Below are 26,684 nucleotides of genomic sequence, written 5' to 3' on the forward strand. Positions count from 1 at the left end.
AGAATCACCATCACAGATCATATAATAATTTCAAGCGACACAAAACAGAACTCTCTCTTCTCAACTGCCTAAGAACAAACAAATTCATTTTAATGAATTGAAACCACTTTTAGCTGACTTTTATGTTCCCATTCCATAGCCATTAAGGTGGTAAGTGTGTTTCTCTGTAATGATATAGAGTCATTGTCACAAGGACAGAACGGTTGGTTTAGTACAAAGGTTTTTATCTGAATAGTTACTTCTGACATTGCCTTTTCAAATTACTGACTCCAACACCTAGAAAGGATATGGAAATGGAAATCTGTAAGATTTAAAAACCAGGACCACCAGTCAGCTGGACTCTGGGAAGGCAATCCACTAATTATAAGGCAAACGAAATTGCATTAAAGAACATATACATGAAGATAGGTCAAATTATCTATTTAATCCTAATAAGATATATTAGGATTTAAGCATATTTAAAATGTAATACACAATTTTTAAGGCATCACAAATCAATGGGAAGAGGTGAATTTTTGACTATGTAGAAAATTGTACAACTACTTTGAACAAAATATTAATTTAGTTTCATAGAATACATACAAAACATTTCAGATGGATCGAAAAGATAATTGTAAATACTCAAACCTTATAAAATGGGTTGTGGAGGAAACAAGACAGTGTAAGTCTGATTTCTCGCTGGGAAAGTCTTTCACGTTTAAACATTAGGATATGAAAGCATAAGGAAAGGAGTTTGATTGTATTAAAATTACAACTTTCTGCAAGTCAAAACAAAATAAATTAAAAAGCAAGTCATCCATTAGAGAAATATTATAAAAAAAAAACTGACAAGGGTAAAAAGCCTTAGCGTGGAAAGTTCTAACAAAAACTGATAAAAATGCTATGCTTACAAAATATAAATGAGAGAGAAATATACATAACTAAAAAAAGAAGTAAATGTATGCTTATTTGACACTAATAATAACAGAAATGCAAATTGATCTCATTGTTTCCTATAGTTATCAAGAGTTTACACCAATGTGATTCCTTAGTACTGACAGGTGGACTAAAGGGGCACAGTTCCATTAATAGCCACCCTCATATAACTGTTGGTGGTATGGGAAATATTTTGAAAAAAAAAGAAAAAACTGGAAATAATATGTAAAAGCTTTTTTTAAAAGTGCTATACACTTAGTATAGCAATTTCATTTTTGGAAATCTATGCATTACAACACTAAAAGGTGAAAATGGAAAAAAACATAGCATTAAAAATATAGGGATATTTGCATAATTTAAGTTATGACTATAATATACAACTATAAAAGTTTATAAAATATAATAAGGGAAACCCACCAAAATATTAGCAGGGAGCAGGGATATTTTTCAGAGTAAGATTATGGATGATCTTTCTTATTTCCTACGTTTTCCACAAGGAATAGGTAATTCTTATATATTTGGATAAAAACAAATGATTTAAAATTCCCTATAAATTGAAGTGGGGTGTATATATATTTGAAGAATGTTCACGTTCAAGTTATTTTATGTTTCCTTCTTGAATCAGCCTGAGACCTTAAAAGACTTTGTATTTGGGTTACAATCCCTAATACCCTCCAGGTATGTTATCAGCTTTTATCAAAAGATTATTTTAAAACAGCCATATTTTTATTTGGTTTACAAATATAGATACTGAGGAGGATAAAGTCCTCTGTGAGACATGCTTTTAAAAGGGAATGCTAAGAAGGGGGACCAGCCTGTTTTATTACCCCAATAATAATAAGACCTGTGTAACCGGCCATCTTTTTTGGGGCTTCTAAGACTGGAATTAAATTCTTAAGCTCAAGTACCTTAGTGATATTAGTTGACTTTAGTGTACTTTGATATTTTTGTTTCTTAGTCTTCCTTTATTAAATACACTTAGTTCTGATACATTTTCTTTATTATTCATTTTAATATTTTAATACATATTTTATTCTTTCATTTCATCTTGAGCCTTTTGTGGAAGAAGCCATAAGCTGTATAAATATCATCAGAAAACTATGGTTTGGCTCTTTGCCTGTTTTGTATGCAGTCTTGAGCTAAGAATGTTTTACATTTTTTGAAGAATTATTTAAAAAATGCATACATATATCATTAAAAAAGATCACAAAACAGAGACCATAAATGGCTCATAAGACGTAAAATACTTGTAGAGAAAGTCTGCAAACCTCTGGATTAGATAGATGGCTAGTGGGTAGTCAGCTACATCTTTAGAGTGTCTCTGAAAATTCTCCACAATAGGAATACATACTCTTCTTCAAGTTTCTCTTTCAATATAAGCATTTGTTCAATATGCTATAATTCATATGTATACAAGCTTATATTCAAGACTTGGTTCCTTAACATTTCATGCCCACTCTTACTTTTTACTCTCTGTATGTAGTTTATTCCATTCGGAACTTTCCCTCACCTTTTCCTCTATCATTCCCTGATACACCTGGCAATTCCAGACTTAGTGTTCATTCAACTATGGAATCTCATATAGAATTTGCCCCTGTAATATGATATTTACAAGACCCTCTCACTAATATGGATATGTCTAGTCCCACAAAGAGGCTGAAAAACAATTAGGTGTAGTGATCACTTTTTTTTTTTTTAATCCAAATACTTTGAAGCTTTCTATAAATCAATGTTCCTTAGTGTGGCAGGTCTGTAGACATCAGCTTGTTAGAAATACAGATTTTGAGCTCCTCTTTTTAAATTTTTGTTAAAGATTTGTTTGTTTGACAGAGAGAGAGCACAAGCAGGGTGAGCAGGAGAGGAAGAAGCAGGCTTGCTCTCCATGTGGAGCCCAATCCCAGGACCCTAGGATCATGACCTGAGCCTAAGGCAGGCACTTAACCAACTGAGCCACCCAGATGCCCCCAGATTTTTGAGCTCTTCTTGGAAGTACTGACTTGGGGTCTGAGAACTGAAGTTTTTTAAAAGTATCACTGGTGATTCCTTAACTAAAATTTGAGAAAGATAAATATTTTTTGATTCATTACATGTATACTCTGTCAGTGCATAACTAGTCCCAAACCCAGGAATCTGTGATAAACAAGATGCTCAATCTATCACTGATCATTCATTATTCTCAAGCACAAATACTACACTTTGATCACAGAACTGTGTGTTGGTCGGGCCTTGGTGGTGGTCTTTTTGCTTCTACAAGCCAACATTTCAGTTAAGACAAGTCCAGAATGTCAACCACTGAGTTTAGTGAAGCTTCAGTGCAATCGTTGTTACCTTGTATACCCTGTATTTCTATATTTATACTGACAGGATTTCAGGAAACACAGTTTATAATCCAATTCACCCAAGTCTAGCACAAGTGAACCAGAAACCCCTAAATAATCCTGTAATCAACCTATTAGAGCAGTAGGATTTCTGCCCTCAAGTACAAACCAGTATTCATGACCACCATATTATAATACTATTAGTTTACAAAACAATGATTTATATTTTCAGTATTTGTGAGAAACAAATGTCACAACATAAAACTATAATATTTTGAGTATGAGTAACTGTCAATGCTCCAATTCTCTTCTCTTTTGCTTTACTTAAATTTACTCATTTAATGTAGTGGTGTGTAATTTTACTCATTTAATGTAGTGTGTATAAAGACAGTCATCCTTTAAGTTGCAAATTTCTAATGCATAAGGAAACATTTATATAATTTTTTTCTTGTGTCATTTTAATTTCTATGATTTCTATCAATTATAGGGTTTTTTTTGGCTTTTAAAAATATTATAGGCAATATGCCTAAAAGATGTGTTCTGATTATTAAAATTTGATATCATATAACAGAATTCATCAGTTCTTCTTATACAGATAATATAGAGAATAAAAAAGCAATTGAAACTATAAAGAAAATTTTATTTTCAAAATATAGTAGAGCAGTATTGATTTTCTATAAACCCCATGGACTTACAGTTGATAAGACATACTAGGGAGAATCACCCTCTCAAGTGTCACAAAGTACCAAAACTTTTATAACATAATTCTAAAGTAATCATGCATTATAGATAACAAAATGACAAAGTGAAAATAATTTAAAAGCTAACTTCAGTTTGTACAAACACATCCTACATAAAAAATTAATTAACCTAAGTCTTCTCACACAAAAGAAAACTACAAACTTTAATACCTCATGGGTAACATGTTATGTTTGGAAAAAAACAATCTACCACCCTTCTCATTCATTCAACTGTGTTTTATTAGTGATAATGGCAGCAGAAATGTAGATATTTTTAATGCACACCTTAAATTACTTAGTTAATACTAAATATGGCCATTTCAGAGAATTAAAAAATAATAGAATCCCAGAAAAGTGATGATACGCAAGTATAAAAGAGCTATTTGTTCTAATTTCCATTATAAAATTAATTAGGAAAACATATGATCATTACATTCACATTCTTTGGTAAATTACAAGGTAAAATATGTAACTGGATGTCTTTTATTTTCTTCATATATTTATATACACTTGGATAATCAAAGACTTTGCATAAAAATTAAAAATATGTTTTGATGATCAAAGATATTTAATTAATTAATTCATTTATTTAGGTCTTCAATTAAAAAACTTTTCTAAACTACTGAAGTATTATGGATGCAGTATAAAGTGCATATTTTTAGAGTGTACTCATTGATAAATTTTTGCATATGTATGTATTAATGAAACTACCTCAAAAATATAGATAATGAACATATTTAAAGCTATTTTATAAAGATTTTATTTATTTATTTGATAGAGATTACAAGTAGGCAGAGAGGCAGGCAGAGAGAGAGAAGGAAGCAGGTTTCCCTCTGAGCAGAGAGCCCGATGTGGGGCTCAATCCTAGGACCCTGAGACTGTAACCTGAGCGGAAGGCAGAGGCTTCAACCGACTGAGCCACGCAAGTGCCCCAAAGCTATATTAAAGAGGAATATTGATATCCTCTTTAGGGGACTAGAAAACTAGTTGGTGAGAGGGCAAATACGCTGGGAGATTAGTGGCTGATTATGATTAATATGGAGCTATCTATGTACTTATAGCAATATTAATTAATTGATAATCTACTGACAAATTTTATTCATAGTTTTTTTTTAATCTTTTTTTGGGTATAGTTGACACACAATGCTACATTAGTTTCAGATATACAACATAGTGATTCAACAAGATTATACATTATGCTATGATCATCACAAGTGTAGCTACAATCTGTTCCCATATATTGCTACTATATCAAATATATTCATTATAGTATGCCTTTTATTCCCATGATGTATTCATTCCATAACTGAAAGCCTGTATCTCCCACTCCCTTTCATCCATTTTGCCCATCACCTACCCCATTCCTGTCTGGCAACCATCAGTTTGCTCTCATTATTTTTCAATCTGATTCTGTTATTTGTTTGTTTATTTGTTTGTTTTTGTTTTTATTTTTATCTTTATTTTTAGAATCAATTTGAGAGTGAAATCATGTAGAATTTGTCTTTCTCTAATTTCACTTTACATAATACCCTCTACATGAGTAAAGGAATGAAGTAATAAAAAATCAGAGCCGAAATAAATGACATAGATACTAGTAAAAGGAAAAAAGTCAATAAAACCAAGAGTTGGTTCTTTGAAAAGCTAATTAAAATTGATAAGCCCTTAGCCAGACTCATCAAGGAAAAAACAGGAAAATACCTAAATAAATAAAAATTAGAAATGAGAGAGGAAAATTAACAATTGACATCACAGAAATGCAAAGAATTATAAAAGACTGCCACAAAAAATTTTATGTCAATGAATTGGAAAACATAAAAGAAATGGATAAAAATCCTAGAAACATACAATCTTCCAAAACTGTACCAAGAAGAAATAAAAAATCTGAACAGACTGTTTACAAGTAACAAAATTCAATCAGTAATAAGAAAAAACAAAATTAAAACTATCAAAAAATAAAAATCCACAACCAGATGGATTCACAGGCAAATTCTCCCAAACACTTAAAGAAGAATCAATACATATTCTCAAACTATCCCAAAAAATCAAAAAGAAAGGAAAGCTTCCAAATACATTCAAAGAGGCCGACATTACCCTGATACCAAAACCAAAGGCACCACAAAAACAAAACTAAACTAAATTAAACTACAGGCCAATATCCCTGATAAAAACAGATGCAAAAAAATCCTCAAAAAAATATTAGCAAACCAAATACAGTAACACAATATATTAAAAAGATCATTTGCCATGATCAAGTGGAATTTATTTCAGGGATGCAAGGATGTTTCAATATTCACAAATCAATCAACATGGTACACCACATTAACAAAACAAAGCACAAAATCATATGACAATCCCAATAGATACAGAAAAAGCATTTGAAAAAATTTACTATCCATTCGTGATTAAAAACTCTCAACAAAGTGGGGTTAGAAGAAACATATCTTAATATAATAAACGCCATAAATAAAAAATTCACAGCTAAGATCATATTCTATGTGAAAAACGGGGTTTTTCCTCTAAGATCTAGAACAAGAAAAGGATGTCCACTTTCCCCACTTTTATTCAACATAGTACTGGATATTCTAGCCACAGCAATCAGATAAGAATAAAAAAACAGAGGCATTAATATTGGAAAGAAATTAAATTGTCATTATTTGTAGAAAACATAATACTATATATAGAATATCCTAGACTCTACCAAAAAACTACTAGAAGTAATAAATGAATTGAGTAAATTTTCAGGATACAAAATTAATGCTCAATAATCAGTAGAATCTTTATACACTAGAAATAATGTAGTTGTTTAATTTCTCTTTAAAGGAAAATTAAATAACAAAACAATTTCAATTGCACTAAAAAGAATAAAATGCCTAGTATTAAACTTAACCAATAAGGTAAAAAACCTGACCCTGAAAACTATAAAACATTGATGAAATAAATGGAGGATGAGACAAACAAATGGAAAGATATTCCATGCTCATGAATTGTAAGAATGTTACTAAAATGTCCAGAATACCCATAGCAATCTACAGATTCAATTCAATCTCTATCAAAATACCAACAACATTTTTCACAACACTAGAACAAATAATACTAAATTTTGTGTGGACCCACAAAAGACCCCAAATAGCCAAAGCAATCTTGGGAAAGAAGAAAGCTGGAGGTATCATAGTTTCAGATTTCAAGATATACTACAAAGCTGTAGTAATCAAAACAGTATGATACTGGCACAAAAAGTAGAAGATTAATGGAACAGAATACAGAACCTAGAAGTAAACCCACAGTTATAAGGTCAATTAATATATGACAAAGGAGGCAAGGATATACAATGGAGAAATGGAGAAAAGCCAATCTCTTAAATAGTAATGGGAAAACTGGATAAATACATGTAAAAATACAAAAGACCACCTTTTAGCATCATAGCCATGGTTTTAAACCTTAATTCTACAACTGTTAAGTTCTACAAAGCCAACTAACTTGTCTTCCAGGTATCTGTCCCTATCTTCACCCATTTTTTTAATTTATTCATACAACATTAATAAATACTTACAATCTGGAAATGTAACCAAGCTCAACTTGAAATAAAACAGTCGAATAGGTGAAATTTACCTATTGTATGCTTCTCCATTTAATCCTTTCCCTCTTTCTCTGAAAAGTTATCTTCTCTGGCTCCATTGCCTTAATGTTACTCCAGTTAGTGCAGCAGCTCTTATAATATTCCTAATCTGGTCCTATTTCTTCCAGTAGAGTCCTACTATCTAATTCTTCCTTCCTACACCATTTCTAAACACTTACTATCTGTTTCTAGAATAGAGAGGATGATAAATAAATCTATGTTCTAGTTGCATGTTATATACAGCTTAAAGGGGTAATGCTTCCTGTTCAGATGATTTTAAAAGGTGGAGTCTACATGTGGCACTGCATAATTAGTAGCAAAATATCAGGCACCTTAGTGGATAATTAAATATATTTTGGGTGAAGATGAGCATCATCCTGCTGCTTTTCAAATCTTAGCATGAATAAAGGAACCATGCATAAAGCCATACTAGTCTCCCTATAACTTTGAGCTTTTGATTCAAAACATGACCCCGAAATAATATAGAACACCATCATTTCTTTTTGCATGCTGCTGTCATTAATACATGAAAATTAATTGTGCCTTATTTTTTATATTAAAGATATCTAATCCCTTCATTGGTTTTTGCTGCAACATGGCTTTCTCAATGACATCAATATATTTCATTAGTTTTTGGCATACTCATAATATTATTCCTTCATTTGACCTTGTGGTCAACCAAAATCTTTGATTAATTTTCATCCAAATTTCTATTAAAAAAATCTTTGCCAATTTTTAACATCGACATTTTTTTTTCTTATTGCAAGTGACAAGTTTGGCCTTTCTCTCTGTCCAATTGCTTTTTGTTAGTTGTCTTTTCATTAATAGTAGAGACTTCACTACTCAAAAATTAACCTTTTTAATCAAGGATTACAGGCTTCTATAAGAACAATATTTTCGCATAAGTATAGCTATCACTATAACTGTGTTATATATACACATAATGTATATTTTACAATTCAATAAAATTAAAATATTATTATATTGTTAATCCTTTTCCTAGCAATAAATTTGAGTAAGATTATGTTTTTTCCTATGCCTTGTTAAATAAGAACAGAATGAGAAATAGAAAACAATGAGTAGATATTACCAGGTAGAGGCACTTACACACCTTGTTATCATTCAAGAAGTAATATTGTTATTATGTAATGCAGGAAAGATAAAGGAATGATTCATAAGATACTAGCAGAATTCAAGACAGGCTTTAACATTAAAAATACAAAATGTTTTAAAATATTTATAACACTTATTTTTAAGTAGCTAATATTAACAGAACTCAAAGCTTCATCAAAGGTAAAAACAAGAAGCATTTCTTAGTTTATTTCTCATAGGTTTAAATTCATCCTATCCATGAAATAATTTTAAAATTTATAAAATTGGCATTCTATAAATAAAAATAACGCTGAAAAAATTTACTATCAATAGACTAATCAATAAATTATTGCTTTTCTTTTCCTACTAGGTATTATCTTTAAATACAATGTCATTATATTACATTGAAATGTATCACTCATTAAAATGTAGTAAGACTACATACTTTATTTTGTTCAATAATCTCTAAATTATTTTAACCAAGTTAGGCCCTCAGACAATCAAAGCTTTTTTTAATGTCTTGATACTTCTTATATTTGGAGGTAATTTCCATTGTTGATATTAAATAAATCAAGTTAATGACATTGGAATGCTGGACACTGTATGTATAATTCAATTTTCTATATTTCAAGTTATCCAGAATAAATTTCATTTTTCTCTTATTATGGACTACAATATTAAGGTAAATTACTTGCAGATCTGCTGCTGCTAGTACTATTTTTTTTTTGTCCCACATGCTCTCCCCCAATAGAAAATGAGCAAAATGTCTTCAAATTAGTTGCTTTAATAAACTTATACAGTCAATGTATAAGCAGGTACAGTCTTCTAGTGTTCTGAATGACTTCGATCTCTATATCTTGTGCTATCACACTACTTGAGCATAAGGTCTAAAGCAGAATGAGAATTACTTGTGTGTATGTCATAAAGCTACATATATAGTATAAGATGATCACAGACATTTATATAGAGAGATATGCCTTTGGTCCATATTGCTTTTTATGTTTATTTATCTTCCTTCTCTCTATGATGTCTATATTCATATCATCTACCATCTTTCTATTATCTATCATCTCTCTATCATCTCTCTCTAAAAAGGTAGCTCTATCAATAGTAAGTACTCATAACTGTTTGCTAATGTCATAGGATCTTAAAGAGAACTATGATTTATAGCCTTCAATATAGAGCTATACACCCTTTGCCATAATTCCACCAAATCTCATCTTGAAAAAAGACAATCAGCCAGTCAACATAGAATCCCAATATATTTTTATCTATCTTGTGACAAAACACACACACACACACAACCAAAAAACATTTTGGGTGCAAAATTCTACTTAGAGTTATAAAATATAGAACTAAAAATAATTCAAAAAATATTTTATCAGAAATTTCAAATCATCCACATGTGTACCTGTTAATTTTTCATCAAAAAGTGCTTCTGTTAATAATAAGATAAAACTTTCAAGTTCAAAGTGAAACAATGTGGCTGTAGTTCAAAAGGAGAAAGGAAAGGCCTTAAAGAAACAATTGGGAATATTCACTCTACCATCAAGGGTAAAATTTGGAGAGTGAAAAAAAAAAAAGAGTAGAAATTAAATATTATATAAAACTTACAGAAGTAAGTTAGAAGAGTATGATAGAGAGTAGCTAACAATCTCTGTGTTTTAACAATTAATTTTTGAAAAATAAAACATAAAATTTAATATTATTTTACAAGAAAACATAAGAAATTTTTATTAGTGAGATTTTAAATAGTGTTTCATTGGAATTTAAAAAACTACAAAATAACTATAAATATAGGGATTGATAGCATATTTATAACATAAGGAAAAAAATCAGAAAAAATCTTATCTTTCCCATTTATCTCAAACAGGTAAAGGTTTTAGAATTGTGGAAAGAATTTACAATGCAGTAGAAAGACAAAACAAAACATTGAACTAGAAGTTGAGTCTTGGTTTTTCAAGCAAACTAAAGACTTTTTTTAGGGAAGCCATTCAATCTATAAAACACAGATATTAGATATATAAGATAGAGATATTTTACCAAGTGACTGTTGATTTTTCTCTGATTTTATCTTTCTTCAAAAATGTTTGGGATGGATGAAAAAAATGCACCTTCTTAGAAAAACTTGAGTATGTTTAAGAATGAATAATTATTCATGTATTATTTTTAATGTAGATACAGGTATCACAATTATCTGTATCTACATTAAAGAGAATATATAGAAGAGTCAATAATCAATTTATTTAATACCAATAGAACAGATAGTGAAGAAATAAGATCTAAGAACCAGAATCTTTTTGCTTGTTTGTAAGGGACAGAAGAGGCTAGAATCACAGAAAAAGAAAGATGAAATAGAAATATGTGATTTTCACAAATAAAAATCGATTGGATATGCATCCAATTCTTAAATTGTAATTGTTTTGCTAGTCCCAAGAATAATATCCTAGTTTCCAATTTTCTTTGAAAAGAGAAAATATCTATTAATATAACACTTTCTGTATGGGAGATAGAAATACAACAATTTTTTCCCACAATTTAAAAGATATTGTCTCCTATTTAATGAAAGCACACTTACTCAAATCTTATTATTATTCTAAATGGTACAATCAGATTTTCTGAAATGCATTAGCTTGGTACTGAAAGATTTCCATCTCAGTTTGGGATATAGATTCATATCAAACTTGAATGAATCTGTGGAAGAAATTCTCAAGCAAAGCACTTCAAATACATTTTCTATTTAAACCCACAAAACTACTTTTATTCACGTACTCCAAGGCAATAGAACTTTCCATAGCTTCTGATTAAGAATTACTTGAAAACATTTTCAGTAGATAAGTACTTCTCTCCTCATGAGCATTAAGTGACTTTCTCAGGATGATTATAAAATTCAGCTAGATGCATTCATTTTATTAATTAAACATATCAAGGCATAACCTACATTAACCCAAGATATTTTTAGAATTATTGTCTAAAGTGAGATTCATTTCTCACATTTGATTATTAAAAAAATTGCAGATATTCTATTTTACTGTTACAGTGAAATTTAATAACCCTGATAAAAGATATTTTTGAATATTTTAAAATCAAAGTTCATTGCCAATAAGTGTAAAAGCCCCTTATTGCACCTAAATTACTGTTATTAATAAAAGTAATTCTACTTATCTAAGAACACCTCCATTTCCAAACATTTATTTCCCATTTTGGAAAAAAAATACTCTATACAAACTTAGATTTCCACACAACTTTGATAGATTATTTATGAAATCCAAAAAGAATTTATTAGAAAGATATTTATGGTCCTGGTGAAAATGCTGACAATTTAAAGCAAAAAAACAAAACAAAAACAAAACCAGTTCTTCAAATTAACATTTTCAGCCTCATCAAGTAGTGGATGTAAGCAGGGTAAATAGTATAACTCAAGAAACATGTATCAGCAACATCTAAATTGCATGAGCATATTAATTGATAATAATAATACTAATATGCATCTAAATAATAAGGCTTTGTTTTTGAATAAAAATATTTAACTATCACTTTGAAAAACTGTCCATCTGAATTCATTTGAGTATCACATTTCAGATTATATATATTTGATGATTTAAGTTCCTATGAAAACTACAGACCAGAGTAAAAAGAAGACATGGTTTATTTCTGTTAGTTTTTAAAAATCTTTATTACTTCTTCAATCATTTGTGTACTTTTTTAATGGTTAGTAAACATTTGGGATTCATCATGACTATTAATCTCAAAATATAAATAAAACAATACAGGGATTTATATTTTAATAAGATCTTATTGATAATATGAAAGTCTTTAACTGTAAATTAGTTTACATTAATTACTTACTCACAAATTTTAAGCAACTAAATTTTCTGGGGAAAACTTAAAAAATATATTAATCTTTAGAATTAGAACAAATAAATTTTATCATTTTCAGGAATTGTTTTTCAGAGTTCTTACTTTCAAACTTTCACCAAAGTAAATCATCTAAGGGCACATTTCATATATTAAAAATAATTTTTGTTATGGCAAGAATTTTGAGGTTTATTATGTATGTAAAATTGCCATACTGCAAAATTATTTTAGATATTTTTTCCTAATCTAATCTTAGAATGTTTAATAAACAAGTTTACAGATTAATTCAACATGGTATAATCTTACTTCAAATAATGTAAGATATAAATTGTATATTCTAGTGTCATAGATAGTATCTGGAAATAAATGAATTGTTTTGATCTTTTCAAAACAAAACAGTTCTTCATTATGCTTTATGAATGCAAGATGGTATAGGAATGAATCATGAAATGCTAGGTCTAGAGGACAGACTCTATTTCTAATCAGAAACAAGAAAACTTTCATTCTCAAAGTCTAAATTACTTGTATACTTCTGACAAAGTTTCAGAAATTATTTTTCTTCTCTAAGTATAAAGAGAATTTAAAAAAAATTAAAACTTCTAAAACTAAACTTTTATTTTCTCTGATGATAGTATCACATGCCTTTTACAGAAAATCCAGAAAATAAAGGAGAACATAGAAAAGAAAGTAACAACAACAATCGCCTATAATGCCACTATTTTAAGATTATGCTGAGTGAAATAAATCAAGCAGAGAAAGTCAATTATCATATGGTTTCACTTACTTGTGGCCTATAAGGAATAACATGGAGGACATAGGAGAAGGAAAAGAAAAGTGAAGGGGGGGGAATCGGAGGGGGAGAGGAACCATGAGAGACTATGGACTCTGAGAGACAGAGGGTTTTAGAGAGGAGGGGGTGGGTATTAAGGAGGACACGTACTGCATGGAGCACTGGGTGTTATACACAAACAATGAATCTTGAAACACTCCATCAGAAACTAACGATGTATTGTATGGTGACTAACATAATAATAAAATTTTTTTTAAAAGATTAACAATCTTAGTAGCTACAAAGAAAATATGAAATATGAAATATTTAAATACTGAACTCTACAACTAAACTGGAGAGGATAAATAGGATATTTCATTTTTCATAGCTAGAAATAAATGCTTTTGTATGCATCATAGAGTTGCACACATTTTTTTAAAAAGGCACTATGAAAGGAAGAAAAATCTTGATTTTCAGAAATACTTACCATCAGGTACATAAGGACACGTTCACATTAATGGTTGGTATGGGCTTAAGGTCTCAGTAAAAATACATTTGAATATCCTCCCCTCAAAAATCAGGAGTATAATGAAAAACATAGTGTCCATTCACAGCCATATGTTAATAGTCTCCAAGCTGTTGAGGATGACAATCAGTTGCCAAATACCATATGCCTGTCTTCAGCACAGTCAGTAAATACATTGCTTTTAGCACACATGTCATTGCTTTCTGCTCTTAGGAAATGCAACAAATTGTATTACTTATTTTTATTGCAATGTGTCATCTTTTTGTCAAAAAGAAAACCTGGGAGGAAACATATTCAAATTGATAGCAGAGACTTAAAAAGGGACAATAGTTTATATATCCTGCCAACACAAAGTCTCAAAAAAGTTTTTCTTCATAATGTAGTTTTGATTTCAAAGAAATGAATAAATATCAGTTGCCGTTTTCCAATCACTATAGAACCAATTAATTTGGACTAAATTCTTAATGGTATCTGACTAACTTTTATGTATCAGGTGTCCTGGCCATGAAGGAAAATAAGATTACTGGGGAAGGAGATGGGGAAGGAAGACAGAAAGGAGGCAATGCAATCAGCAGGCACCAAAAGCCATGATTACAATTTCAATTATTCATCACTGATATCAAAATAATATTCGTTAGTTTGAATGAAGGCCCCCAAACAAATGAGTTATGAAAGCTCTATTAGCAAATTTGGGGAGATTATGTGCCCAGACTGTTTAAACTTTTATCATCATTCCAATATATAAAACCCAGTTCCTGTTGAAGGAGAATTTATAATCCCTAAAGTCAAGACAGGCCTGAGGGAATAAGAGATATTTAATCAAATATTTTAACAGACTACAGAGAAATTCAGAGGTGAGAGAAAGCAAATAATTTGAGGTTCAATGACAAACCTGTGGGATTATAGCTTGACTGAACCTATCATACCATCAGTCCCTCTACTACAAATTAGTCTGTTGTGAATTTCCGACACAGGTGGACAAATGACTCATGCTGTGTGATCTCATCATGTCACTGTTGGCCCATTTAGGCAACCTCTTCGAAGTAATTCTTTGATATCTGTCACTTATAGCTTAATCCCAGCAATGAGACCTTGCAAAAGAAGTACACATATGAACAAACGTTTCTCAGTTCTATGTATTTTTCATTTAAATTGCATTAATTATTATTGTTTGGGTAGTGGATCCTGGATATTAATCGCCATTTGTGGCTGAATCTAGAAATAAGGTTGTTCAGTGGATAGTATATATCACCACAATGTGTGTTTGAATTTGAGCTGGATTAGTTTCATATTGTGTGTGTTTGCATGCATGGGTAGTTAAGACAGATTCCAGTATGTCTCACTGTGGGTACTGTCCAGTAGAATAGGAAGGAAACTAAACCTTGCCTCCTCCATATCAGGAATGGTCTTGAACTCCAAACTCAGGATGTGGACTAGAGATGAACCACAGATTCTGAGTCTCTCAGAGCACATACATATTTAAACATTTCCTATGGGATGCATGCCAAAAGCAGCTACTTTTTTCAAAATAAGTCCTTTCCTCAAAAGTAGAAGAGTAATTCATACCAACCAAACAATCCAGATTAAGGAGTACTTCCAGAAAATTTATTGATTTTATTTCCACCAAAACTTGAGACCGGAATTGTACCCTATCAGGAATCTTTGCCCTGTGCTGGAAAAAGTCAGCATCATCTAGTCCACCAGAACGGATAGCTCCTGTTCTTTCCAAAAGTCAGTAAAAGTTGGTGGCCTAAAGCAAGACTCTGTCAGAAGTCCTCTCAACCCAGGCAACAGCTAACTCCTCCAGAAACGTCAGAGTAACTCTAAACATCATTGGATACAATTATCCTTTTCTCTTGCATGTAATAATAGTAGATGAGCTCCCTTAAAGCAGAAATGATCTAGTCCACAGTATTTATTTTTCAAGAACACAGCATTCTTCTACCCTTCAGGAAACTGGGGAGGTCAATAGTTTTGAGAGTCTAACACATTGGACATTTTTTAAGGTGCTAGGTAGAAGATCACATTAATTTGTGGTGCAAAATATTTTCTTGAAGACACATCAAAATAAAGCTGACAGAGCTGAATTTATTGTGATTGGTGTATTTTATATATAAAGGAGGGTAGGAAGAAAAAAGCTTTTTTCACAACATATTGTTAATTCACAGCATTTTCTAGATCCCCTCCATCCCATAAACCTTCCAGGATAAAAATTCATTGTTAGAAATATGATAGTAAATAAGGATAGCAGATGTTCCAATATGGGCTTAATTATAAGGACTGGGATAGCAGTTTATGTTAGCTGACAGATTCTCTGCTATTAGCTTCCCATCAAACTGTATATGCTCCCAAGTCTTGATTAACAGATTTGTAGAATTTTAGATTCAGAAAGGACATTAAATGAAATGAAAAGGGTAATGTTTCATGCTATCACTGTGATTGTCATATATAATGCTCTGTCAATCATACCTAAAATGAAATTACTTTCCCCACCTCATACAGCAATTTCTTGTCAGAATAGTAACTAGACTGAATTTCTTCTATTGGCCTTAAAATGAATCATATAGATTACTACCCACTTGCAAATTGACATGATTTTAATTATTCCTTGATGTGTAACCTACAAAATAATTTCACTTATTCTTTACAACCTTTTTAAGAGATAGATACTATTAGTCACCTTTTATAGACAAAGATGATGAGACTCATTAGGGTTAGTTGTCCTAAAATCACACAGTTAGAATTTCAGCCCAAGTAGGTCTTCTAGCCAAGGCTATCCAATTTCCAACATTACAACATATTAAAACTAGCCTAGCTGTTACAAAAATCTTGATTCACAGAAAACCAATAATTCCTAACGACTTAACACTTTTGCGGGTCTTTCCCTTTTGATTAGAAAAATTAACCTATTTGCTTGGAATAATCAATCTAGTATTTCCCTATTCTCTATGAATTTCTGAAAATAAATTATATATAATCTTACTTAACCCCTTAAATAATTTATTCTATTTTTGGTGGCCAAGTGGTCAACTCTGTTAGGCATTGAAGATACAGTGATGGAAAGGGTATAATCACAATTCATTTTCTAAAGTGGCATGTCAGCAATTAATTTCTGTGCATATTCTTATTAATTTTAATTAGAATAAAAATATGGATGTTATATTTATAGATGCAGAAAAGAATCTTACAGATTATCATCTTAGTATGCACATATATTTATTAGTTCATTCATTAAATACTTAATGAGCATCTACTATATGCATTCATTAAAGGATAGAGCAAGAAATAGATATTCTTGTCTCAATGACTTACATTGGAATGAGAAAAACTTACTGCAAACAAGTAAATGTATTATATTCATGTGTGTGCATATATATATTCTATATACACATATTGCGTATGTACTTATATATATGCATATAATTTCAATGAACAAAAAGTGCTATAAAGAAACATAAAGCAAGGTAATAGAAAAGGTAAATGCTATTTTAGATATTGCATAACTAGTATACAAATAGCATGTTGAAGAACACCAGCACAAGTACAATATTTAATCATTGGCTATTTGAAGGTAAAACTGTTCTTTCCTCTTCTAAGTACAAGGCAATAAAACATTTTAGTTTATTAAAAATGGACCAATGACAAAAATAATACCCTTTTCAAAAACAGTACATTAAGTTTTCCAAAGATGAAAAACTACAGGTTTTATTTTGTGAATTTAATGTTGGAGAACCTGAATAAAGATTCTAAACCTATCTGAGAAACAATTATACCTAGGAGCTAAAATATCTCTGCTGTACCATTTTATTTCATCAGCTTACTTGAGAAAACAATTTTATGAAGATACTAAGCATTATTATGCAATTAAGATTGGTTGTGAAACCAGTTTCAATCTAATTTCTTCCTGGGCTTATTTTCCTGTTTGTAATAAAGTTCATAGGTCTAAAGTATTAAATTTTAATGCTGGAGCTCCATCTTTGTGATAAAAAATGAGTAGTGTTGGCAAAACCAAGGAAAACAAAGGACACTTCAGACACACAAGCAAAAACAAAGAAAGAAACAAATAAACAAACAAAACTATTGTGGAGAATTTCTCTTCCAAGGAAAAAAAAATCCCCACAGATTAATCTTTTACATTAAATATTTCATCTTTACTTTTTTCTGTATTCTAACTAAGTTTAGTTTTAGGAGATTGGATATGATGTTATTAAATTATTTTTCTTCTTGGAAATACTGTATTTTGATGAACAGAAAAAAGAACAAACATTCTTGGGGAAAGTTTAAGAATATAGAATACCTTGAAAAATTTGGCTTTGAGCTTACCTAAGTTTATCTTCAAGGGTACAGTATCTAACACCTTGAATGCACTATGTACTGAATGAAACATCACCTTATATCAAAGTAAAAGAACATGAACAAAATATCAAAGCAGAAGAGCTTTTTGTTTTGATCAACATCAGTGAAAATTAGATAATCCTTTTCACATTCTCCCCAATTCAGAAAAAATGAAACCTCCACTTACACAATGCCAAAAGAGCTGAGACTAGTCCAAAATTTGGGACTTGGTCAATCTCACATTCAAATCCAAACAGACACAATCCTGCTGGTTTATGAGCACGACAGTACCCCGCTGTAGGTGATAAGGCTGCCGGCATTGTGCTCACTTACCCACTGGCAGTAAAATAAACCCTGACAACTTGACAGTTCATCAATTGGAAAGCCATTCAGTCTTTTTGATATGTGGAGATACTGGGACTAGAGCCTTAATTTTAGACACATCTAAGTGAATCTGTATTGTAATTATTTGCATGGCAATGTTTTCCCTTGATAGTATCTCTGAGGACATTGTATATAGTGTTAATGTCCATATGAAAGAACCATCCCATTTATAAATGGAGCTAGCAATCCATAAACTTAGTCACAGTACACTTAAAATTAGTTAAGAGGGAGATTTGGAATTTTATAAATTCAGTACTTGGTTAAAATTGTAGTTTGGTAGAAAAGGATTTGTAGTGTAACAACGAATAAAAAATTAAAATAATACATAATTTTTTAAGCAACAGTGTAATAGGTACTGTAAAATTATGGTCCTTTTCACATAAAGTCTATGTTATCCCAGGGCACTGGAATGTTTCCATCCAATTTGGGAGTTAGAGCAATGAAACATAAATAATTACAGTAGTGTTCTATTATTACTTAAGAATGAAGCATACATAATATGAAGTATATGATTCATTGTCAACTGAATGGCAGAGACGACACAGTACATGGACTCTGAATTCAGAGCTGGGTGAAGCAACTACATTGATCTTGGAACTACAATGATCGTGGAAGGCAAAATGAAGACCACTTCTGTCACCCTCTAACATGACTTTTTGAGCATCTGGAACCCATCCAACCCTTTGAATCATGAATTTAGATGTCTCTCTCTTCATACACGACTTCCTGGCTCTGAAGGTCTTTCATTTAATGCAAACTAAAAATCGGCTCTTCAGACTTACAGAGGGCTCTCTTCTCTCAAGTCACACTTTCTGCCTATTGTTGAGATTCTTCCTGTCCTCATTACCATTCATGTCCAAGTTAGATTTTATGATTTACCACCTCAGCCATCACCCTGTCAATAAATATCCTTACAGCCATCACCTCATTTGAAATCTCAATCTTCCATTAATTCAAATGCATTATATCCATCAAATGCTGCTGGACAAAAATATATAACCATGTATATTAATGCTGAAATGAAATTTGAAACCCCTAAGAACCAACAACACCGCCTGGCAATTCTATATTTCCTAACTCGCCCTCTCTTGTTTGTTACAGCAGCTATTTTAAAACTTGATTACCTTTAAACTTTCAACATCCTTATCTCTAATGTTTTCTGCTACATTTTCCCTCTCAGCATATAATCTCATCTCCCACTTTTCCAAGAAAAGTTAATATATTTCTTACTAATAGCCTTAACTCTTTGACACTACCCATGAAGACTTGCTTACATTCACACCATTCTTTTTTTACTCCCTCCCTCCATAATTCTGAAAAACCATGTCCTCCATGTCTAAGATAAAGTATTCCATCCAAAGGGATCCAATCCCCTCTCTTTCTCCCAGACCTCTATCAATAACCACCTTCTTTCTTTTATCTTATTTCTCTTTCTTTCTTCCTTAATCCGAACATTTGAACATACTCCTTTCTTAAATTCTGAATGTTTGCCCCGCTTAATTTCATGAAGCCATTTAATGGCCACTCTTGTAACCAAATGGTGGGCTAATACGATATTTATGCTTATAATAAATTATTATATAATATGGTATTTATGCTTATAAATGCTTATGCTTGCTTCTTACTTGTAACCTTCCTTTTTACTTTCTGATTTGTTGGTTTTTCAACATAAGACATTACAACTCTATTGACATTTCCTTCATAAGTGACAGTTAACTGCAATATTTTTTGAGGTATCAGGCAAGTTTTGGGTGTGTCATATCATTAACTCATTTAGGTTGTAACTACGTATGAGTCTAGTGACACTCCTGAGGTCACTTGGTATTAAATAACATAAAAATTTGAACAGCCTGACATCAGCAGCCTTTCTAACCCATTTGTCTTATTGCCTCTTCTTAGTTACTAATGAACCCTGAGTTCCTAATTTCAACGGATTCTCTTTAGCCTTTATACTACTGATTTTCTGCTGCATTTCTGATCACCCCCTACTTCTTTTTTTTTTAAAGATTTTATTTATTTATTTGATGGACAGAGATCACAAGCAGGCAGAAAGGCAGGCAGAGAGAGAGGGGGAAGCAGGATCCCCACTTGATCCCAGGACTCTGCGACCATGACCTGAGCTGAATCAGAAGCTTAACCACTGAGCCACCCAGGCGCCCCCTGCCCACTTCTTGTAACTCATAGAGAATAGAGTTTATATAACTCAGAGAGAGAAAACCCTCTCCACCCCATTTTATGAGGGCAATATAAGCTTAGTATCAAAATCCATGTGATATATCACATTAGTAAGAGAAAGGATAAAAACTGTATGATCGGGGTGCCTGGTTGGCTAAGTGGGTTAAAGCCTCTGCCTTTGGCTCCAGTCATGATCCTGGGGTCCTGGGATCGAGCCCCGCATCGGGCTCTCTGCTCAGAGGGGAGCCTGCTTCGTCCTCTCTCTCTGCCTGCCTCTCTGCCTGCTTGTAATCTCTGTCTGTCAAATAAATAAAATCTTTAATAAATAAATAAATAAATAAATCTTTAAAAAAACTGTATGATCATTTCAATGCAGATAAAACATTTGACAAAATACAACAACTGTTTATGATAAAAACTCTCAATAAAGTAGGCTTAGAGGGAAGATATCTCAACATAGTAAAGGTCATATATGGAAAACCCACAGCTAATACTAAAACTGAGAGCTTTTCCTCTATGATCAGGAATAAAACAAGCATGTGCACTCTCAACTACTGTTATTTAACATAGTACTAGAAGTCCTATGTCCATAGCAATTGGACAATGAAAAGAAATAAAAATCCTCCAAATCAGTAAGGAAGAAGTAAAATTCTAACTATTTTTAGATGACATATACTCTATATAGAATCCCAAAAGAGTCCATCAAAAAAAACTGCTAGAACTGATACATGGATTCAGTAAAGTCTCAGGATACAAAATCAATGTACAGAAATCTCTTGCATTTCTATACACCAATAATGAAGCAGCAGAAAGAGAAATTCAAGAATCAGTCCCATTTATAACTGCACCAAAACCAATAAGATACCCAGAAATAAACTTAACCAAAGAGGTGAAAGACCTGTACTCTGAAAACTATAAACACTGATGAAAGAAACTGAAGATGACACAAAGAAATGGAAAAATATTCCACGCTCATGGATTGGAAGAATAAATATTGTTAAAATGTCTATACTACCCAGAACAATCTACACATTTAATGCAATCCCTAACAAAATACCAACAGCATTTTTCACAGAGTTAGAACAAACAATCCTGAAGTTTGTATGGAATCACAAAAGACCATGAATAGTCAAAGCAGTTTTGAAAAAGAAAAACAAAGCTGGATACATCACAATTCCAGACATCAAGTTATATTACAAAGCTGTAGTGATCAAAACAGTATGGTATTGGCACAAAACAAACGTATTGATCAATGAAACAGAAAAGAAAACTCAAAAAAGAACCCACAACTATTACTCAATTAATCTTCAGGAAACATTATCCAATGGGAAAAAGACAATCTCCTCAACAAATGATGGGAAAACTAGACGGCAACAGGCAAAAGAATGAAACTGGATCACTTTCTTACACCATTCACAAAAATAAATTCAAAATTGATTAAAGACTTAAATGTGAGACTTGAAACCATAAAAATCTGAGAGGCGAACACAGGCAGTAACCTCTTTGACACTAGCTATAGCAACTTCTTTCTAGTTATATCTCCTTAAGCAAGGGAAACAAAAAATAAATTATTGGGACTTCATCAAAGTAAAAGTGAAAGAAACACAGTGAAAGAAATGATCAAGAAAATGAAAAGGCAACTTATGAAATGGGAGAAGGTATTTGCAAATGATATATCTGACAAAGGGTTAGTATTAAAAATATACAAAGAAGTTATAAAACTCAACACCCCAAAAATGAATAATCCATTTAAAACATGGGCAGAATACATGAGTAGACATTTCCCAAAGGTGTACAAATGGCCAACACATACATGAAAAGATGCTCAACATCTCATCATCGGGAAAATACAAATCAAAACTATAATGAGATATCACCTCCCAACTGTGAGAAAGGCTGAAATCAACAACACAAGAAATAACAGGTGCCAGCGAGGATGTGGAAAAAGGAAAACCCTCACACACTGTTAGTAGGCATGAAAACTAGTATAGCCACTCTGAAAAACAGTATGGCAACACCTCAAGAAGTTAAAAATAGAACTATCCTATGATTCAGCTATTGTACTACTAGGTATTTACACAAAGGATACAAAAATGCTAATATGAAGGGGGACACACACCCCCTATGTTTATAGTGGCATTGTCTACAATAGCCAAATTATGGAAAGAGCCCAAATATACACCGACTGATAAATAGATAAAGAAGATGTAATATATATATATATATATATATATACATACATATATATATATATATATATATATATATATAATGGAATATTACTCAGCCATCAAAAAGAAATATTGCCATTTGCAGTGGCATGGATGGACCAAGAGATTATTATGCTAAGCAAAAAAAAAAAAGAAAAGAAAGAAAAAGAAAAGTCAGTCATAGAACAATAAATACCATATTATTTCATTCATTTGTGAAATTTAAGAAATGAAACAGATGAACAAGGCAGGGAAAGAGACAGACAAACTATAAAACAGGGTTTTAACTATAGAGAACAAATTGAGGGTTGCTGGAGGGCATTTGGGAGGGTGGCCTAAATGGGTGATGGGCATTAAGGGTGTTATATATAAATGATGAATCACTAAATTCTCCTCCTAAAACCAATATTACACTATATGCTACCTAGAATTTAAATAAAAACTTGAAATATACAAAGAATTGTTAAATATTCTGTATCAATGATATATTAATTACACTATTGTTCAAAGCAAGGGGTGATGAAATAAATAAATTCCAAATCCATTTGAGGTGTGACTTTATAAGGAGACTTCATCATCATCAGGAGAGATGGCTTTGGCAACTGAAAGAAGACCTCCAGCTGCCAGTGGGAAAGTAAAAGTCCCTTTTGGTAGAGTGCATTGGTGAGGAATGATGGCACTGGTGTTGATTGGGCAAGTAGAATTTTTTTTTTCTAGGTTCTGGGAAAAGGAGATCTTTACCACAGCAGAACTCACGTACCCCAAGGTCTTCAGAGAGCTATTTTTTCTCAAGTTTTTATTTTAATTCCAGTTAGTTTACAGTATTGGTTTCAGGTCTAGAATTTAGTGATTCATTACTTACATATAAAACCTAGAGCTCATCACAACAAATGCCCTCCTTAATCACCACCACCTACTTAATCCATCTGTGCCCCCTCCAGTAACTCTAAGTTTGTTGTCTACAGTTAAGAGTCTGTGAAACTAAAAGGAATTTAAATAAAAATGTAAATATATATATACATGTATATACATATGTGTGTGTGTATATATATGTGTGTGTGTATATATATATGTGTATGTGTGTATATATATGTGTGTGTGTGTGTGTATATCTCCTAGAATCAATTATGAAAACAAAAGAACCCAAAAGTATATGTCCAAAAGACTTGAATGGGTAATTAATTCCAAAAGAAGTCTGAAGTGCCAAAAAGTATGAGAAAATATGCAGAACTGTGTTATAATCAGGAAAATAAAAATTGAAACCATGAAGACATATCATTATATACCCAATAACTTAATAAAAATTTTGGAAGTCTAATGGAATTAGACTCAGGCAATGAGAACTCATTGCACTGTATGAAATTAGTAAATCTCTATAAAAATGGGTTTGAGGTTACAGAGCAAAGTTTCAAGATATGCTTTCTTATAGCAAACAATTCTACCCCTGAACACCAAATCCATAGAAATATATTCACAAGTTTAAGAGTATATATCCAAGATACGTCCACGAATGTTCATAACAGTTTTGCTCATAATGGTCTAAAAATGGAAAGAGACCACTATGGATTTTCAGATATTCATTAGGTAAAAACAATACAGAAATATATAGAGATAAACTAAAACTACGTGTAATGACAAGAACGAATAACACAAACAGAATGTTGGATATAAGAATCAAGAAAAGAGAATACATGCAATACTGAGTCTACTCATAAACTGAAATATTGGCAAAACTCAATTACGTTATTTAAGGATACACATAGTGATAAAATTATACTTATACTTAAAATCTAAAGAAATGAGTACCATAAAATTCAAACTAATGGTTATGCTACTGAGAAAGGAAGTTGGGGATGTACGAGGGAGAAGTATGTGGGGTGGCTAGGATGCTTGTTATGTTATATTTCTTGACTGTAGTAAGGGTTGTTTCCTTTAAAATAATTCACTAAACTAGCCTTGTGTTTTATGGAGTTTTTATATGTCTCCTTTGTTTTGCTATAAAACAATAATTAAAAATACATTAAGGTAGTTTCCACTCCTCTCTAGCATAAATCTATCAGGAAGTTTTTATTGTGGATTAGAATAGCTCCTAACTTTGTCATATCTAAGTTTTTCTGCATTCTACTCTCAGCACTGGAGAGAAACACCTACTGAAGAAACTCTTATTCTCAATGTAGTTACCTTTATTTAGCTACAAATTTACAGCTGTGAGCTCTGGATGTACACTCAATTATCTTGGTTTTTTTCCTACCAAAAATGTATAAACATGGCAAATAAAACTATAGAAAAGTCATTTCTGCAGGGGCTTTTATTTTCTCCTTGAGAAAGTTAATGAACCAGTAGTTCATAAAATATCCTTTATTGTCACTCCTACTTTTACATGTGATTTGTAGCATAGAGTTAAGAGGTCATTTCCTGAAAACCATTTTCTACTTATTACATGACACATAGCATTTGAACTACTGTAATGTCACAGTTTAGAGTAGACTTTTCCTCTTCCTATATGAAATGTATCAAAGCTCTTATTCTGATTTTGTGTCTGTTACAAGTTAAAAACCAAGCAGTTATTCATTATATAAATACTGAATTCACTATCTTATACAAATTATCATTATAATGAATGGAAGATGATGCTAGTTCCCTAGAGGTAACATTGGGTTACTTTTTTTGCTTTAAATTATTCTAAGGCATAATAGAATTTATTGCTTAATACTTCTGATAAGTACTTAAGGTAATTTAAATGCCTAATTCTCCCCACCCCATTCTCTTTCAAACTACAATACAGGCTTTAATGCATACTATAATCTTATGACATGGAGAAAAATCAAACAAAACTATAGTTACTTTAGAAAAAAACAGGTACCAATATGTCTGCTCTTACCTTGCGAATACCTCGGCCAAGCTCCTCTCCATAGTTGGTTCCAAGGATTTCAAAATGGACATTGGGATTTCCTCCATTCTCTCCAAATTCTAATTCTCCAGTCAACCCACTGACTCCACCCTAAAACAGTGAAAAGATATTGATGTAAGATTTCAGAAATAAAATAACAATAATAATACCAATGATAACAATAATAGTGAAGAGAAGAAGAAGGAGAAAAAGAAGAGATGGAGAAAGGAGAAGGAGGGAAAAATACTATTTGCATCAACAAAACAAATATTTTATCAAGAGGACAATTATTAACAGAGTATTTTTTTAAATAGGTACACATAATAAATAGGACAGCAATTGAAAGTTGACCTTGAGAATAACTTAATCCAATCTCATCCTCTTTACGAACAAGGGAATTTATACTCAAAGAGTCAAATGACTACTGAAATAGCACCATGGTAGAGATGAGACATAATTGCAGGCTAGGATTTTTGCTACCATATCCTTTGAAATGCATAGTTCCAGTAGTCAGAAAACAAGATGCTTCTGGAGAGCATAAAACCTACTCTGGAGACAAGTTTTGACAATATTCTTTCTGTAGCACAATTCTATTCTAATTTGATCTAAAAATATATCTGGGAATCTTAAAAGTCATGGTTTCTAACTTATTGGAGATTTATTTTTTCTTTCTTCTTTAAATATCTTTTCTGAATTAAAAAAAAAGTTAAAAAAGCTAAATTAGGCTTGAAGTCTGTCTTTGCTCTTAATAGTAATGCTGGCTGTTGAGATTCATTGGGAATTTCCAAACTTCATCTTTCGTTCAACATGACAGATGTTCATTTCCCCAACAGATGGCAATGTAGGTCATACTTCT

General features: G+C 31.6%; 1 protein-coding gene across 2 annotated transcripts in view; it reads right to left on the bottom strand.

The window, feature by feature from the left end:
• The window catches only part of GRID2 (glutamate ionotropic receptor delta type subunit 2), a 1,533,206-nt gene that overhangs the window by 553,337 nt on the left and 953,185 nt on the right, over nucleotides 1-26,684 (bottom strand). For both annotated transcript variants that reach the window (XM_059172726.1, XM_059172716.1), the window contains exon 8: nucleotides 25,820-25,939. In XM_059172726.1, coding sequence (XP_059028709.1) covers nucleotides 25,820-25,939 — 120 coding nt within the window. The remainder of the gene's footprint in view (nucleotides 1-25,819; nucleotides 25,940-26,684) is intronic.

The sequence above is a fragment of the Mustela lutreola genome, chromosome 1 (genome assembly GCF_030435805.1).
Source record: "Mustela lutreola isolate mMusLut2 chromosome 1, mMusLut2.pri, whole genome shotgun sequence".
NCBI classification, from domain to species: Eukaryota; Metazoa; Chordata; class Mammalia; order Carnivora; family Mustelidae; genus Mustela; species Mustela lutreola.